The sequence below is a fragment of the Podarcis tiliguerta genome, assembly GCF_965153285.1.
Source record: "Podarcis tiliguerta genome assembly, chromosome: 7".
NCBI classification, from domain to species: Eukaryota; Metazoa; Chordata; class Lepidosauria; order Squamata; family Lacertidae; genus Podarcis; species Podarcis tiliguerta.
Window position 1 is genome coordinate 10,117,923 of NC_139540.1, and position 17,545 is coordinate 10,135,467.

Below are 17,545 nucleotides of genomic sequence, written 5' to 3' on the forward strand. Positions count from 1 at the left end.
GTGGGCAGGAGCTGGGACTGAGCAACGGGAGCTCACCCCGTCGCGGGGACTCGAACCGCTGACCTTCTGATCGGCAAGTCCTAGGCTCTGTGGTTTAACCCACAGCGCCACCCACGTCCAATCATAGACCATGGCAAATTTGGCACAGATGCACCATGCCAGTCTAGGCCAACCCAGTGCCCTCTAAATGCACGGCTATGTTGCCTGGAGTTAATGGGAGTTGTAGTCCCAAATACCTGCAGTGTGCCAGGTTGGGGAATGCTCATATTCCTTAGAATTATAGAGTTGGAAGGGATCCTGAGGATCATCTAGTCCAACCCCCTGCAATGCAGGAATCTCAGCTAAAGCATTTATGTCCATCCAACCAATGCAGCAGCTGACAGCATTGCATGTGGAATTTAGGCAGGAGCAAGAGGAAGCTGCTTTTTTCCCTTGTTTTGCTGTTTCCTCAGTGCTGGCCTCATCCGTTTCCTCAGTGCTGGCCTTATCTGATATCAGAATGTTCCACAAAACTTTGGGGATAAGGCTGCAAAGAAGGTCTCTCTCTGTGTGTGTGCGCGCACGTAAAGTTTGATTCAAGGGACAAGGCAGTGAGGGGCTGTCATCCCTGATAACCAAGCAAAGCCTGTTTGCCAGCCTTTGGTGGCGAAGAAAGGAACGTAGCAGAGAATGCAGCTTAAAGGCAAGAGCAATTAATTTGCCTGTTTTAAAATACTCTCTTGAGTTGAAATCACATGCTCGTGACTCACCAAGTCACAATACATGCAACAATAGCCTTCATGTAAGGAAGTTAAGTTTAGACAGGTCTCATGATACGTAATCTCTTAGGCGGCTTGTGAGCGCAAAATACCACCGGCATGCAACACCTTGTTAGTGGGATTTGCGCCGGCAGCCAGTCTGCGACTGGGCCAAGTTCAAGGTTACAGTACTAATACATAAGGCCTTCTGCAGCTCAGGAGCAGGTTACTTGAGATACGGCCTTATTCACTTCTGTGGGAGAAAGTTAAGCAAAGAAGATGCAATCAGGAATGCCATTGGAGAGGAGTTTCAAATTGCTACTACTCCCCTGGTGGTCCTCAGTTATCACAGCTATTAAGATTCAACCCTAGGCTGGGCTGCACAGTTCTACCAGTGTTTTTTTTAATAATAATATTTATTAGTGGTTTTATAGTTACAGGAAAAAAAGCATGAGAGGAAAAAAACAATAAAAAATTAACAAACAATACATCAAAAATAGAAAGAAAAAACAATACCTCAAGACAACAAGACAACAAGAAAAAACAAAAACATTTAAAAACACATCCAATTTCCATATCTTTATCTTTCATTTACTTGTTTCCTCGACTTCCTCACACCTCCCTTTTTTATATTCTAGTTCAAATTAGCTAATTCAGCAAATCCTTTCCCTCTTTCCCGATTTTTTGTTCTATAATTTATCTTAACACAATCTAACTTTGAATTTTCCACTTTAACCCATTAACAATCAGTTTTTGCTTAAATCTTTATAACATTTCTGCTAAAACCATATAACTTCATTCCAGCATTCTTCTAACATTCATTAATTTTGCAGTATTTCTGTAAATACACTTTGAATTTTTTCCAATCTTCTTCCATCGACTCTTCTCCCTGGTCTCGGATTCTGCCAGTCATTTCCGCCAGTTCTACCAGTTTTAACCTGCATAGCCCTGCCCTCGAGTTTTGCTCCTTGGTCACACTTGAGTGTAACGGAATGTTTGCTTACGACAGTCAAACTTGCATTTTTCAGAGCTTTCCCAGGAAGAAAACCCTTCAGGCAGCCGTCTCCCTCCTTTTCCGTGGGAGAGCAATCGGCAGCGTCTGTGTTTCACCTGAGCAAATGTCAAGGGCTGACATTCTTGATTTAGAAGCCCTTTCTTTACCTGGCTGAATGGATTCCGGGGAATTCTGAGCCAAAGCCAATTGTGCAGGTTTCAGCTCTGTGTGGAGTAACAAGAAAAGTGTGGGGAGGGAGAGAAAGACTGGCAGGGCTCTGGCGAGTGTGTGACAGAGGAGAGGGGGGCGGCGATTTATGGGGTTTTGCTCCACACGCAAATCAGAAGTCTGAGCAGTCAGAGATGGACATGAGGGCACAGAAAGGATGGGAAGCAGAGGAAGAGGCTATGCAGGCAAGGGGCAGGCCAGTCGAACCCTCGGCATCCCCAGCCTCACTGTCTCCAAGAACTAGGAGGGGCAACTTCCATGCAGGAGAAGTCTCAGGTGGTATATTCAGACTTCATCAGATGAGTGTACAGTGGTACCTCGGGTGAAGTACTTAATTCGTTCCGGAGGTCCGTTCTTAACCTGAAGCTGTTCTGAAGCACCACTTTAGCTAATGGGGCTTCCCGCTGCTGCCACGCCGCCACTGTGCGATTTCTGTTCTCATCCTGAAGCAAAGTTCTTAACCCGAGGTACTATTTCTGGGTTAGCGGAGTCTGTAACCTGAAGCATATGTAACCTGAAACGTATGTAACCCGAGGTACCACTGTACAGTGGTACCTCAGGTTAAGAACTTAATTCATTCTGAAGGTCCGTTCTTAACCTAAAACCGTTCTTAACCTGAAGCACCACTTTAGCTAATGGGGCCTCCCCGCTGCCACTGCACAATTTCTGTTCTCATCCTGAAGCAAAGTTCTTAACCCGAGGTACTACTTCTGGGTTAGCGGAGTCTGTAACCTGAAGCGTCTGTAACCCGAGGTATATAAGCCTAGGAGTGTATGGTCCCACAGATTTATTGACGGCTGCGCTGGGCATGAAACTGGAAAGCAGCCATGTACATGCCAGAAACCCTGGATAGCTCAGTTGCTAGAGCTTGAGGGACTTGGGTTAATGTCCCACTTTGGGCAAAAGATTCTTGCATTTCAGGAGGTTAGACTAGATGAGCCTCGCGGTCCCTTCCAACTCTGTTTACAATTCTGTGATTCTGTGGGTGTGCATCTGGTGTACCTTAGGAGCTGCTGTTAAGTGTGTGATTTTGGCAATAAAGAATTAACTGCTGTTTGCCTTCCTTGGCTGGGCATGCGCAGGACCGGGGTGGGGTGGGATTGGGCAGGCAGAACAGGCTGTGCACCTGTGATTTATGGACTGTGGCCACCTCTGGCCCTCTCTCACGAAACACAGTGACGCACAGACTCAGAGGAGTGGCCTTCCCACATCTTCCAGATGTTATTTGGCTTGGCCTGGTGAAATTCCTTTCGCAGCCACATTCTTCAAGTTTAGGCTCAAGCCCAGTGGTGATTTGTCTTGCGAGGGCCATTTAAAAGGGATGGGGAGCGGGGAGAGAAAGCTCTTTGCACACCTGGATTAAATCAAGCTCTTTCTAGCATGTCTGCGAGTTACTAAGGAAATTGGAGAAATGGAAAGTTGCATGGTTTCCAACAGTGCTGCCTGGGAATAGCTTTAGGCACCAGCCTTGGTCATAGAATATGAGTGAAGTTGTGAATTGGGGGAGAATCATGATTGGACTTGCTGCGCCCCAGTGGTCCACATTCAAAGTCATGAGTGGAATCGACTTTGAGAGAGGGCAGAGGGCCGCTGGGCAATATCCAAGTCCTGCATGTGTTGCAGGAACAGGGGAACTGTGGGCAAAGTTTTGACTTCCCCCACCTTACCTGTTGTTGTTGATGGCAGCAGCTGCTGCGTACACCTCTCATTCCAGGTATGGTGAGCGAATGTTGGTTCTTACCGAGTTAAGTGACTTCTCTGTAGGCAGAATTGGGATCCTTGATGTGGCTCAGAGACTGCTGGACTCTCTTGGGATACAGAATGGCCCTCCATTTCCCTGCTTTTTTGGGGACCATAAAGAGAATAGAGTAGCGGCCAAAGCATTGCTGTGGTTGTGGCACAGGCTCTATTGCGCTGATCTCCAGCAGATGCTGGATTGCTTGAAGGATCAGGTGGTGTTTCTTGAGGTCTCTAGCATTGGATGAGCCCCTGTAGGGACAAAAGGAAGAATAGTTTTCCTTTCTCTGTAGTAGTAGTAGTAGTAGTAGTAATAATAATAATAATAATAATAATAATAATAATAATAATAATTCGTTATTTATACCCTGCCCATCTGGGCTTCCAACAAAGTATTAAAATACAGTAGTCTGTTAAACATTAAAAGCTTCCTTAAAGAGGGCTGCCTTCAGAAGTCTTCTGAAGTGTGGTGTAGTGGTTAAGAGCGGTAGTCTCGTAATCTGGGGAACCGGGTTCGCGTCTCCGCTCCTCCACATGCAGCTGCTGGGTGACCTTGGGCTACTCACACTTCTCTGAAGTCTCTCAGCCCCACTCACCTCACAGAGTGTTTGTTGTGGGGAAGGAAGGGAAAGGAGACTCCTTAAAGGGAGTGAAAGGTGGGATATCAAATCCAAATTCTTCTCTTCTTCTAAAAGTTTGGTAGTTGTTCTTCTCTTTGACATCTGGTGAGAGGGCGTTCCACAGAGCGGGTGCCACCACCGAGAAGGCCCTCTGCCTGGTTCCCAGTATCATGGCTTTTCGCAGTGAGGGAACCGCCAGAAGGCCCTTGGTGCTGGACCTCAGTGTCCGGGCAGAACGATGCGAGTGGAGACGCTCCATCAGGTATACTGGGCTGAGGCTGTTTAGGGCTTTAAACGTCAGCACCAACACTTTGAATTGTGCTCGGAAACGTACTGGGAGACAATGTAGGACTGGTGTTATATGGTCTCGGCGGCTGCTCCCAGTCACCAGTCTAGCTGCCTCATTCTTGATTAGTTGTAGTTTCCGGGTCACCTTCTAAGGTAGCCCCACGTAGAGCTCATTGCAGCGCCTTCTTTTTGTCCCTGGTCTCTTCCAGTGCATCTTCCAAGCCCTCCCTAAACAGCTTGCCCCCCTTGAAGGGGTCGCTGGTCAGGCTGGTCTTGGCTTTGGCTTCCGACTGCCACTGTTTAAGCCAGAGCTGTCTGCGAACTCCTACATCCGCTGCCCGGGCCCTTGCTGCAAGTTGCAAAGCGTCCGATGAGGCCTCAGCCACATAATTCAACCCCCTGCGATGCAGGAATCTTTTGCAGAATGTGGGGTTCAAACCCACAGCCCTGACATTATCATGCTCTACCTACTGACCTGGGACGCGGGTGGCGCTGTGGGTTAAAGCCTCAGTGCCTAGGGCTTGCCGATCGAAAGGTCGGCGGTTCGAATCCCCGCGGCGGGGTGCGCTCCCGCTGTTCGGTCCCAGCGCCTGCCAACCTAGCAGTTCGAAAGCACCCCTGGGTGCAAGTAGATAAATAGGGACCGCTTACTAGCGGGAAGGTAAACGGCGTTTCCGTGTGCGGCTCTGGCTCGCCAGAGCAGCGATGTCACGCTGGCCACGTGACCCGGAAGTGTCTTCGGACAGCGCTGGCCCTTCGCCTCTTTGAGTGAGATGGGCGCACAACCCTAGAGTCTGTCAAGACTGGCCCGTACGGGCAGGGGTACCTTTACCTTTATCTACTGACCTATCCCAGTAGACAGCACAGCCTGAGCTAGATGAACAAACTGCAGCCTCGTACGTCCATCTGTTTTCGTGCGGGAGCCTTGCTGTGGCTGCTCCCCTCCATTTATTCCAGAGTTCCACTTCTGCTTGTTATGAATACTCTTCTGTTGGTAAGTGCTACCAATTGTGCCTTAATGTAACGGGTAGATTTCACGAAATGCTGGCAAACTATAATTTCAAAAACACAGATTATATCCTGAATATGTTGCAGAACACCCAGCCGACTGGTGGCTCAGCCTGCAATAGAGCGTAGGCTTTATTATGTTGAAAAGGCCTCTTTGGAAATTTCTCAACACATGAATCCCATGTTGGGAGCAGCAGAAACGTTTAATTTCCATTGATTTGAAGCTGTGGGGGGTTGGGAAATGAAACCAGCGTTCTCCCATTAAATGGAAAGATCCCTGAAACTCACTGTCGAAGTTTCTCCTTGTGTTTTCCAGGTACAAAAAAAGAAGTTTCAGCATCTTAACGTGGACGAGGCTTTTGACTGCCGGCTGCCTGGAACGACAACCTTTGAATGAGCTAATCAGCGGCCCTAATGAAATAATTTCCAGAGGAAAAGTGATTTTTTTTCGCCCTTACTTAAAGCCTTTTTTTCATTTAAGGTCTCTCTTCCCACACAGCAAAGAGGTGGGTGGGGGAGTGTTCTTTGACACTGTTAATAACTTCCTCCCTCAAACTGCCGGGGTGGCAAAAAAAGAAACAGAAAATTGCAGTTGTTTGCTTTCATTAAACCTTTGGAGGAATTAGCAGCTGCTGGAGGAGAGCCGAAGGAAAAAAAGAGTTGTGAAGGTGGATGGAGCCTTTTATTTTTCTCATAAAAGGAGATAAGAGATGATCAGGGATTCAGTCCTGTTTCAGTCGCTCCAGGACACAGTAATGTGGGCTGTTCCTTTTGGACAATAAAGGCAATTAAGCTACTGTTTGCAGCCTAAACAGAGCCCTGGAAGGAAACCTCCGCTTTTGCTTGCCTCAGCCGCTGGCGTTTCACTCGAGCATCCGGGCTAAGGAGGAGGCGGCGGCGGCGGCAGCGGGTCAAGATGCTGGCCATCAGGAAGAGGGGCTTCAAGATGTTTACTCTTGCCTTATTGTTTGTCATTACCATCACGTCGTTCTTGCTGAACTACAGCCACAACACGGTCATGGTCGCCTGGGACCCCAAACAGCTCGTCTACCAGTTTTCGGAGCAGTTTCGGAGACTGATGAAATATTCCCGGAGGCCTTGCAGCTGCCGCACGTGCATTTCTGAAGAGGGGGTCTCGCTCTGGTTCGACGACAGGTTCAACCAAACTATGCAACCCTTCCTGACCACACAGAATGCCTTCCTGCCCGAAGACAGCTACAAGTGGTGGCTGGTGAGTAGCTAGCTGTGGAGGAGAGAGACCTGTTTGTCTTGGGGTCTCCCCACTTTCTTGTGGTTTTTTTCCTCCAGCCTTCAGTCATCCAAATTTTCCCTAGCCATTTTTAACTGTTGTGTATGTGTGAATCAAGAGGGACGCGGGTGGCGCTGTGGTCTAAACCACTGAGCCTAGGGTTTGCCGATCAGAAGGTCGGTGGTTCAAATCCCTGTGATGGGGTGAGCTCCCGTTGCTCGATCCTTGCTCCTGCCCACCTAGCAGTTCGAAAGCATGTCAAGTGCAAGTAGATAAATAGGTACCGCTCTGGCGGGAAGGTAAACAGCGTTTCCGTGTGCAGCTCTGGTTCACCAGAAGCGGCTTAGTCATGCTAGCCACATGACCTGGAAGCTGTCTGTGGACAAACGCCAGCTCCCTCGGCCTATAGAGCGAGATGAGCGCCACAACCCCAGAGTCGTCCGCGACTGGACCTAATGGTCAGGGGTACCTTTACCTTTACCTATGTGTGAACCACCAGCATTTTAGTGCAGGATTCTCCACAAACAGGAACATTTCTGTATGCACTTTTGACTAAGACGAAACACCTTTGCAAGCAATTTCCCCCTAATGCAATGTAAATCTTTTGGTGTTGTTTTTCACAAACGTGGTGCATTTTCTTTTACCCTCGTATGTGCATTGTTGTGCACCTCAGTTGGTTGGAGCCTTGCGTGGCTAAATTTGGAAGGATCATAAAATCGTAGGAAGCGTTGCATTCAAAATCCCCAACTATTGGCAAATTGAATCATGGGATCTTAGAGCTACATGTAGTCCAACCCTTCAATACAGAAATCTCAGCTAAAGCATCCCTGACAGATAGCCAAACAAACCTCTGTTTAAAAATCTCCAAGGAAGGAAAGTCCACCACCTCCCAAGGGAGACCATTCCACTGTCAAACAGCTTTTACTGCCAGAAAGTTTTTCCTGATATTTAGTCAGAATCTTGCTCTGGCTTCCCTCAAGGGTTCTCCGGCTGGAGGCTTCCACGTTTCCAAGCGCAATTCAAAGTATTGGTGCTGACGTTTAAAGCCCTAAACGGCCTCGGTCCAGTATACCTGAAGAAGCGTCTCCACCCCCATCATTCTGCCCGGACACTGAGGTCCAGCTCTGAGGGCCTTCTGGCGGTTCCCTCACTGCGAGAAGCCAAGTTACAGGGAACCAGACAGAGGGCCTTCTCGGTAGTGGCACCTGCCCTGTGGAACGCCCTCCCACCAGATGCCAAAGAGAAAAACAACTACCAGATTTTTAGAAGACACTGAAGGCAGCCCTGTTTAGGGAAGATTTTAATGTTTGATGCATTATTGTATTTTAATATTCAGTTGGAAGCCTCCCAGAGTGGCTGGGGAAACCCAGCCAGATGGGCAGGGTATAAATAATAAATTATTACTATTATCATCACCCCTGAGCATTGGCCATCAGGGCAGGGCCCGATAGGTCCTTGCAAACATCTGGAGGGCCACAGATGTGGGCAACAATAGGCATTGAACCTTTGTGTTATTCATTCATCCCCTCAATGTGTTTTCCAGCCATTTTCGTAACTAACATTTTGTTTGCTTGTTATATTTATATCCCACCCGTTTCTCCAAAGAACTCAAAAGTGACTTGCATGGTTCTCCCTTTCCCCCATATTATCCTCAGAGCAACTCTGCAAGGTAGTCTTGAGAGCGAGTGTCTGGCTCAAGGTCACCCAGCGAGCTTCCTGGCTCAGGTGGGGATTCGAACCCTGATATCTCCCAGGTCCTAGTCCAACACTCTAACCACCAAACCACCGCTGGCTCTCAACAAATCAGCACAGAACTTGCCTTTTGTAAGAACACTGCAGTTGCACAAACCTAAATTTCCGGCATGCTCTTGGATCCCTCCTGCAAATTACTGACAGCCTGGAGGCAGCTTTAGTGACCAATCTGAGAAACGGTTTGTTCTGCATGGTATCTGGTTTCTGTGGCAAGCTGTCCATCAGAAATTTCTGTCGTGGGTGGCTTTCCCGATGTCTGAGAGGCCCGTTAAATCTGTGCTGACAGCAAGGGGGGGGGGCACCTGCCAATCCTCCCCAAAATCAATATCATTAGAGGCAATGACCGGATTTCTGTTGCCTCTGGTCTCACCAGCTGGCTCATTTCTTACTTCACATTATAATTGGGTTTGGGCGGGGGTAGGAAACAGCTGCGGAATAGATGTTCACATTTGCTTGTAAGGAAATAAAAGCACCATATTATGGAAATTGCAAGTCTAGATAGGGATATCAATGTGATCTAGTGGTTAGAGTGTCGTACTAGGACATGGGAGACCAGGGTTTGAGTCCCCATTCTGCCACGAAGCTCACCGACTGACCTTGGGCCTCTCAGCCTAACCTACCTCAAAGGGTTGTTATGAGGATAAAATAGGGTGCATGGGAATTCAGGGATCTTTTTCCCCTGGTGGGGGACACACCATGCTCCTTCTGGGGTAGTTTGTTCACCTTTGGTCCCCAGCCTGCACTCCGATCTCACCTATGGCTCTTGGAAGCAGTCAGCATGCAACAGTGGCCACACCCTGGGAATGGCTTTGACTGACTGGCTAAACCACTTGAGGGTAGCTGATGGGTCTCAAATCCTCGGTGAATTAAGGATTTCCCCTGCATGTGAAGACAGGCTTAGCAGATTGAGACCATTAGTGGGTCCAACGCTCAAGAAGGCGGTTTCTCCAAGAGCTTTGATCAAGGAAATGAATGTGATATCTACCACGTTTGAATGCCTCTTGTGTCACCTAACCTGCTCCAGCCTATTGATTCCTAAGCCAAGACACTGCTGTAACAACAACAAACAACAACAGCAACCATTTATTACTTATACTGCGACCATCTGGCCAGGCCTCCCCAGCCACTCTGGGCAGCTACCAACAAAATAGTAAACACATAAAACATCAACATAAAAAGCTTTCCTAAACTGGGCTGCCTTCAGATGTCTTCTAAAAGTCAGGTAGTTGTTTATTTCTTAGACATCTTATGGGAGGGCGTTCCACAGGACGGGTGCCACTACCGAGAAGGCCCTGTAACCTCACTTCTTGCAGGGACTGAACTGCCAGAAGGCCCTCGGAGCTGGACCTCAGTGTCCAGACTGAACGATGGGGGTGGAGATGCTCCTTCGGGTATACTGGACCGAGGCCATTTAGGGGTTTAAAGGTCAGCACCAACACTTTGAATTGTGCCTGGAATCCTTTTTCCACAGCCCCTCCGAAAGCCGCGCAGTGACTTGTGTGTTCTTCTTTACAGAAGCTGCAAGGGGAAAAGAACCCCAAGGGTTTAAACGAGACCATCCAGGAGCTGTTTGAGCTCATCCCTGGAGACGCGGACCAGCTCCTGGAGAGAAGCGGTTCGCGATGCAGGCGGTGCGCCGTGGTGGGGAACTCGGGTAACCTCAAGCAGTCGCAGTACGGCCAGGAGATCGACAACCATGACTTCGTGTTCAGGTGAGTCCCTGTTGCAAGGCTCAGCAGTCTTAGCCTGACCACTCTCTGCCACTGAAAGTAACGAAAAGAAAAGAAAGAAGCCATTGTCTTCATGGTGAGGCTTAAATAGGTGAGCCTCACCATAGATTCCATTTACCAATTTTCAGCCCATTGCTGCTGCAGACTCGTGATTCGCATACACCTGCCCCTCACCTGATAATTCGATATTTGCAACCAAATGGGGGAACTGATTCCATAGGGAAAAAGCTACAGCTCAGCAGTAGAACACCTGGTTTTTGTGCAGAACGCCGCAGCTTCAGTCCCCAGCATCTCCACGTAAAGCTGGGAGCAGTGGTGTAGCATGGGTTACCAGAGCCACGTGGAGGGATGTTTGAAATGGACAAAATATGTGTGCACATTCAACTGCCTCACGGCATCCGCATCGCCCAGAAGACTGCAGCCACTGAGATAAGAAAAGGGAAGTCATTCTGTTGTCCGGAGAGGTCGCTTCCTGGTTCGCATGGAGAAGCCGTTTCCAATGGAGCCCAGCGACAGAAGCTGTAATGAGGCAGCACCGGCGCAACCGCCCCTGTGCCCCCACCCCCCAAAAAAGCTACGCCACTGGCTGGTGGGGAGAGAGAGAGACCAGTCTGAAATGCTGAACAGCAGCTGCTGCTCAGTGCAGACAATACTGAGCTTGGTCTGAATATGCACAAGGCAGCTTACTATAAAAGGTAAAGGGACCCCTGACTGTTAGGTCCAGTCGCGGATGACTCTGGGGTTGCAGCGCTCATCTCACTTTACTGGCCGAAGGAGCCGGCGTACAGCTTCAGGTCATGTGGCCAGCATGAGTAAGCTGCTTCTGGCAAACCAGAGCAGCCCAGGGAAACGCCATTTACCTTCCCGCTGGAGCGGTACCTATTTATCTACTTGCACTTTGACGTGCTTTTGAACTGCTAGGTTGGCAGGAGCAGGGACTGAGCAATGGGAGCTCACCCCGTCGCGGGGATTCAAACCACCGGCCTTCCGATCGGCAAGCCCTAGGCTTTGGTTTAGACTATCTGTGGTTTTACTATATTTCTGTACAATAATTGATTCTAGCTCTTGCCAGGTCTTTCACTTAGGAATTCTTTGGCTGTTCCATTTAAATTAAATAAATATTCTGATATATACAGTAGTACCTCGGGTTATGTACTTAATTCGTTCCAGAGGTCTGTACTTAACCTGAAACTGTTCTTAACCTGAAGCACCACTTTATATAATGGGGCCTCCCGCTGCTCACGTGCTGCAGCCACGTGATTTCTGTTCTCATCCTGAAGCAAAGTTCTTAACCCGAGGTACTATTTCTGGGCTAGCAGAGTCTGTAACCTGAAGTGTATGTAACCTGAAGCGTATGTAACCCGAGGTACCACTGTGTGTGTGTGTATATATACATACACACACATTTGCTTTCAATATGCGACCTTTAAAAAACAAATAAAAGAAAACCCAGGGCGGTTTACGTTGAAGCAAACAGGCAGATCGTATTGGGAGGTTTTTCATTGCGTTACTGCCTGTCTGCCTGTTCACCTGTAGGGAGCACCCTCTTTTAGCATCTCTGCTCATGTTCAGAGGCCTCCGGGTGCCATAGCCTTTACCCGAATTCAAGCAACCTTGAGTGAACTCTTTATGGCAGAGTTCCACGTAATCCAGGGAACAGTTTAGTTAAATACACGCACACACCCTAACCACAAGAACTGGCAAACATTTTATAGAGGATGAAAGGTCGTGTTAACCACGAACATGGTCCAGCCACTTGTGGGCATCATGGCTTGCTTACCAGCATGTTATTTAGGTGGCATTAATGGACGCAGGTGGCGCTGTGGGTTAAACCACAGAGCCTAGGACTTGCCGATCAGAAGGTCGGCGGTTCAAATCCCTGCAATGGGGTGAGCTCCCATTGCTTTGTCCCAGCTCCTGCCAACCTAGCAGTTCAAAAGTCAAAGTGCAAGTAGATAAATAGGTACCACTCCGGCAGGAAGGTAAACGGCGTTTCCGTGCGCTGCTCTGGTTCGACAGAAGCGGCTTAGTCATGCTGGCCACATGACCCGGAAGCTGTACGCCGGCCCCCAAGGCCAATAAAGCGAGATGAGCACAGCAACCCCAGAGTCGGTCACGACTGGACCTAATGGTCAGGGCTCCCTTTACCTTTACCTAATGCACAGACACCCATATCGGGCTCAGGACCAGGGGAAGCTGCCTTACATGGCGTCAGGCCGCTGGGCCACCCAGCCCAGTATTGACAGCACTGGCAGCAGCTGTCCAGGATTTCACACAAGAATCCTTTCCAGCTGTACAGCACTTGGGGATGCCAGAGATCAAATCTGGAACCCTCTGTTTTCCAAAAGAGTGGGGGCTCTATTTCTGTGGCCCTTCTCCTTTGCGTACAAGATGGTTTGGCTTGCCAAATTGTGCCTGTTAGCGTAGCCGCAAGGGTGTTTCTGGCACCCAGGAGGCCCCTCTCCTCCCCCCGCTGAATTTAGTTATTTACATAGAATTGTTTCATACAATTGAAATGCTGCTTAACCATAAAAAGAAAAAAAAAAAAGCACCTCAAAGGGCATGGGGTTGACAAAGCTAATAAAGTGGTACCTCAGGTTACAGATGCTTCAGGTTACAGACGCTTCAGGTTGCAGACTCCACTAACCCAGAAATAGTGCTTCAGGTTAAGAACTTTGCTTCAGGATGAAAACAGAAATTGTGCTCCGGCGGCGCAGCAGCAGCAGGAGGCCCCATTAACTAAAGTGGTGCTTCAGGTTAAGAACAGTTCAGGTTAAGAACGGACCTCCGGAATGAATTAAGTACTTAAGCCGAGGTACCACTGTAGTATTATCAGTAAAAAACCAAAAAAAACCCCAAAAACCCAGCTCTTTAAAACGTTCAAAAAAATAAAATTGGCAACAAGCTAAAAACAGATTAAAACATAATTCAACCTTCTCCAGGTCTGGTTAGGCTCGACTAAAGGGAAAATGTTTTTAGCAGGTGCCAAAATTGAATACAGCAAAGGTTTCTCTGCCTGGTGTCAATAGGCAGGGAGTTCCCAAGTGTTGGTTCTGCCACACTAAAAGACTGATTTCTCATAAATATAGAACAGGTGTTATATGGAGCCTTTAACAGTCCCAGTTCCGCAGATTGAAGCAGTCGAGTGGGGTGGTATTATTAATTAATTAATTTTGTATACTGCCCTATATGCCATATACTGTAATTTTTGTATAATGTATACAGGATTCAGGGCAGTTCACAACATCTTGCAGGTAAACTGGTCCCAGCTTGTTAATGGCTTTATATACTAACAGTAACACCTTGAACTTGACCTGGCAGCAGATCAGGAACCAGCACAGATCTCTGGGCAAATGTTCTATACTGACAAGGTCTCGCTCCTGTCAGTAACCATGCTTCAGCGTTTTGCACTGACCTCAGCTTCCTGGTCAAGCACAAGGGAAGCCCCACAAAGGGCACATTGCAGTAATCTAGCCAATGCATGAACTACCATGGTCAGTCTTTCCCAATCCAGGAATGGTTTGCAGCTGTCAAACCAATTGCACTTCTGTGCTTGAGAGGAACTCTTCCTTAGCCAACAGTAGAATTTTCTGGTCCATTCAGGGTCGAGGGGCTGGCCGTGAGACTTACGAGGTGGGAAGGGGAGAGTTGGGCAAATGCGCCCATCAATAGAGGCCATTGCCACCTGTGGCAAGATGATGCCAATTCCTACCTGCCCCATGTATCTCCTCCTGGCGTCGCCTGCTTTTCCCCCTCACCCCTCTTCTCTTGGACCACACAGAATGAACAAAGCCCCCACAGCCGGCTATGAGTCTGATGTCGGCAGCAAGACGACCCACCACTTTGTCTACCCCGAGAGCTACAAGGAGCTGGGCGAGAACGTCAGCATGATAGTCATCCCGTTCAAGACCCTGGACCTTCGCTGGGTCATCAGCGCTCTCACCACAGGGACCATCAACCAGTAAGTGGCCGTGTCTGCTCTGTTCTAGGAGGCCATGAGAAGTTGGGTGAGTTCTGTTGGATGAGATCTAGGGGTCTTTGTGGACCACTCATGTTGGTTCATGGGGGACACGGGTGGCGCTGTGGGTTAAACCACAGAGCTTAGGACTTGCCGATCAGAAGGTTGGCGGTTCGAATCCCCGCGACAGGGTGAGCTCCCGTTGCTCGGTCCCTGCTCCTGCCAACCTAGCAGTTCGAAAGCATGTCCAATTGCAAGTAGATAAATAGGTACCGCACCGGCGGGAAGGTAAACGGTGTTTCCGCCAGAAGCGGCTTAGTCATGCTGGCCACATGACCCGGAATCTGTACGCCGGCTCCCTCGGCCAATAAAGCAAGATGAGCGCCGCAACCCCAGAGTTGGCCATGATTGGACCAAAATGGTCAGGCGTCCCTTTACCTTTACCATGTTGGGTCAACAGTGTGATGCAGCAGCAAAAAAAGCAAATGCTGTTCTAGGCTGCACCAACAGAAGTATAGTATCTAGCTCAAGGGACGTAATAGTGAGCCCACATCTTGATCCAGCAGATCTCTTCATATGATCTCACAGAATAGTAGAACCATAGAACTGTAGAGTTAGAAGGGACTCTGAGAGTCATCTAGTCTAACCCTGCGCAATGCAGGAATCTCAACTAAAGCATCCATGACAGATGGCCGTCCAACCTCTACTTACAAACTTCCAAGGAGAGTCCATCAACTGAGGGAGTCAGTTTCACTGTCGAGCAACTCTTACTTTCAGAAAGTTCTTCCTGATGTTTAGTCAGAATCCCCTTTCTTGTCACTTGAAGCCATTGGTTTGAGTCCTACCCTCCAGAGCATGAGAAAATAAGCTTGCTTCATCCTTGATGCGACAGCCCTTGACATATTTGAAGATGGCTATTGTATTTCCTCTCATTGGTTTCCAGACCCATATATATATATATATATATATATATATATATGCTTTCGTAGATTTTCACGGGTACAGGAATGCAGGTTTTGGTGTCCTCGGGTGTCTTCCCGTGTAAAAGTTGGGGTGTCTAGGCGACGTTTCGACGAGGTCTCACTCGTCATCTTCAGGCTGGTGCTTTCGGCTTCTTGTTACTGGAACAGAGCAGGATCTCAGTGTTTGAGTTCCTATAAATACTGTTGAGGAGGTGTGGTGTATAGCCTCCAATGTTCTGGGCAGAGAGGAGGTTCCCAGGCTAGTGTGCCTTTTCTTCTTTTGTTCCTTAATTACTTGAGGGATATCTTGAGTGATTTCTTGAGTGATTTCCTGAATCCCACTTAGGTGGGTCATTAGGTGTGGATTAGTTGCTAAAGCCTTCGTGTCTTGAACTCTTGAACTTTGTGAAGAGTTTTTCTGAGAAGATGGCTGTACTGCACTTGGTTGTGCTCTGGCTTGGCTTCGTGTATAGGGGCGAGCTGTGGTTTTGTGGCCTGTGCCAGCCAAATCTGTGTAGGGATTGCAGGGGGGTGCAGCATCCGGAGGTGCCACCCTGGTTTGGCTACTGGATGGTGTCTGTAATTTATCTGTGGAGAGGGTCTGGGTTTGGGTCTGGTGTGGTTGATTGGTGATGGCGTTCTGTGTGCCTCTGGATCTGGTGTCAGATTTTGTGGGGAGGGCTAATTTCCAGATGTCTGGCAAGCGGGATGTGTCGTCACGCTTGTTCATGTTGTGAGGGTGTTTCTCTATCTCGATGGCTTCCATGATTATTCTCTTGTGGTGATGTTCCATGTTAAAGAGCAATTTGGAATCTGCAAAATTAATTTCGTGTCCTGTTTCTTTCATGTGTTGGAAAAGAGAGGAAGTTTTTTCTTCTTTTTTGACGGCATTCTTGTGTTCTGCGATACGTGCATTTATTCGTCTGTTTGTTTGTCCAATGTACGTGGCTGGGCAGACTTTGCAGGGTATTTCATAGACCCCTTGGTTTTCCAACTGAATTTTATCCTTGGGGTTTCTGAGGATATTGGCTATTTTTTGGTTGGTGCAAAAGGCTGTTTTGATATTGTGTTTATGGAGGATTTTGCTAATTTTATCTGTAGTGCCCTTGATATAAGGAAGGAGGGCTATGCCATTGTTTTCTTCTGTGTCTTGGTTTTTGGGGGGTGTTTCTTTTTGGATTAGCTTCGTAACCCTGTTTTGCTGGTATCCATTGGCAATTAACACATTTGAGAGATTCTGTAACTCAGTTGTCAAGTGGTCTTCGTCAGCCAGGCGTTTGGTTCTGGAGATGAGAGTCTTGGCTACGGAGTTTATTTGTGCAGGGTGGTGGTGTGATTGTGCCCCAAAAACCAAGACACAGAAGAAAACAATGGCATAGCCCTCCTTCCTTATATCAAGGGCACTACAGATAAAATTAGCAAAATCCTCCATAAACACAATATCAAAACAGCCTTTTGCACCAACCAAAAAATAGCCAATATCCTCAGAAACCCCAAGGATAAAATTCAGTTGGAAAACCAAGGGGTCTATGAAATACCCTGCAAAGTCTGCCCAGCCACGTACATTGGACAAACAAACAGACGAATAAATGCACGTATCGCAGAACACAAGAATGCCGTCAAAAAAGAAGAAAAAACTTCCTCTCTTTTCCAACACATGAAAGAAACAGGACACGAAATTAATTTTGCAGATTCCAAATTGCTCTTTAACATGGAACATCACCACAAGAGAATAATCATGGAAGCCATCGAGATAGAGAAACACCCTCACAACATGAACAAGCGTGACGACACATCCCGCTTGCCAGACATCTGGAAATTAGCCCTCCCCACAAAATCTGACACCAGATCCAGAGGCACACAGAACGCCATCACCAATCAACCACACCAGACCCAAACCCAGACCCTCTCCACAGATAAATTACAGACACCATCCAGTAGCCAAACCAGGGTGGCACCTCCGGATGCTGCACCCCCCTGCAATCCCTACACAGATTTGGCTGGCACAGGCCACAAAACCACAGCTCGCCCCTATACACGAAGCCAAGCCAGAGCACAACCAAGTGCAGTACAGCCATCTTCTCAGAAAAACTCTTCACAAAGTTCAAGAGTTCAAGACACGAAGGCTTTAGCAACTAATCCACACCTAATGACCCACCTAAGTGGGATTCAGGAAATCACTCAAGAAATCACTCAAGATATCCCTCAAGTAATTAAGGAACAAAAGAAGAAAAGGCACACTAGCCTGGGAACCTCCTCTCTGCCCAGAACATTGGAGGCTA

The 17,545-nt window shown here is 48.1% G+C and overlaps 1 protein-coding gene across 4 annotated transcripts in view; it reads left to right on the forward strand.

The window, feature by feature from the left end:
- The window catches only part of ST3GAL1 (ST3 beta-galactoside alpha-2,3-sialyltransferase 1), a 99,016-nt gene extending 84,491 nt beyond the window's left edge, over positions 1 to 14,525 (forward strand). For all 4 annotated transcript variants that reach the window (XM_083450746.1, XM_083450745.1, XM_083450747.1 and 1 more), the window contains 3 exons: positions 5,929 to 6,843; positions 10,129 to 10,325; positions 14,125 to 14,525. In XM_083450746.1, the coding sequence (XP_083306872.1) occupies positions 6,529 to 6,843; positions 10,129 to 10,325; positions 14,125 to 14,308 (696 nt within the window). In that variant the 5' untranslated portion in view covers positions 5,929 to 6,528 and the 3' untranslated portion in view covers positions 14,309 to 14,525. The remainder of the gene's footprint in view (positions 1 to 5,928; positions 6,844 to 10,128; positions 10,326 to 14,124) is intronic.
- Positions 14,526 to 17,545: the final 3,020 nt, after the last annotated feature.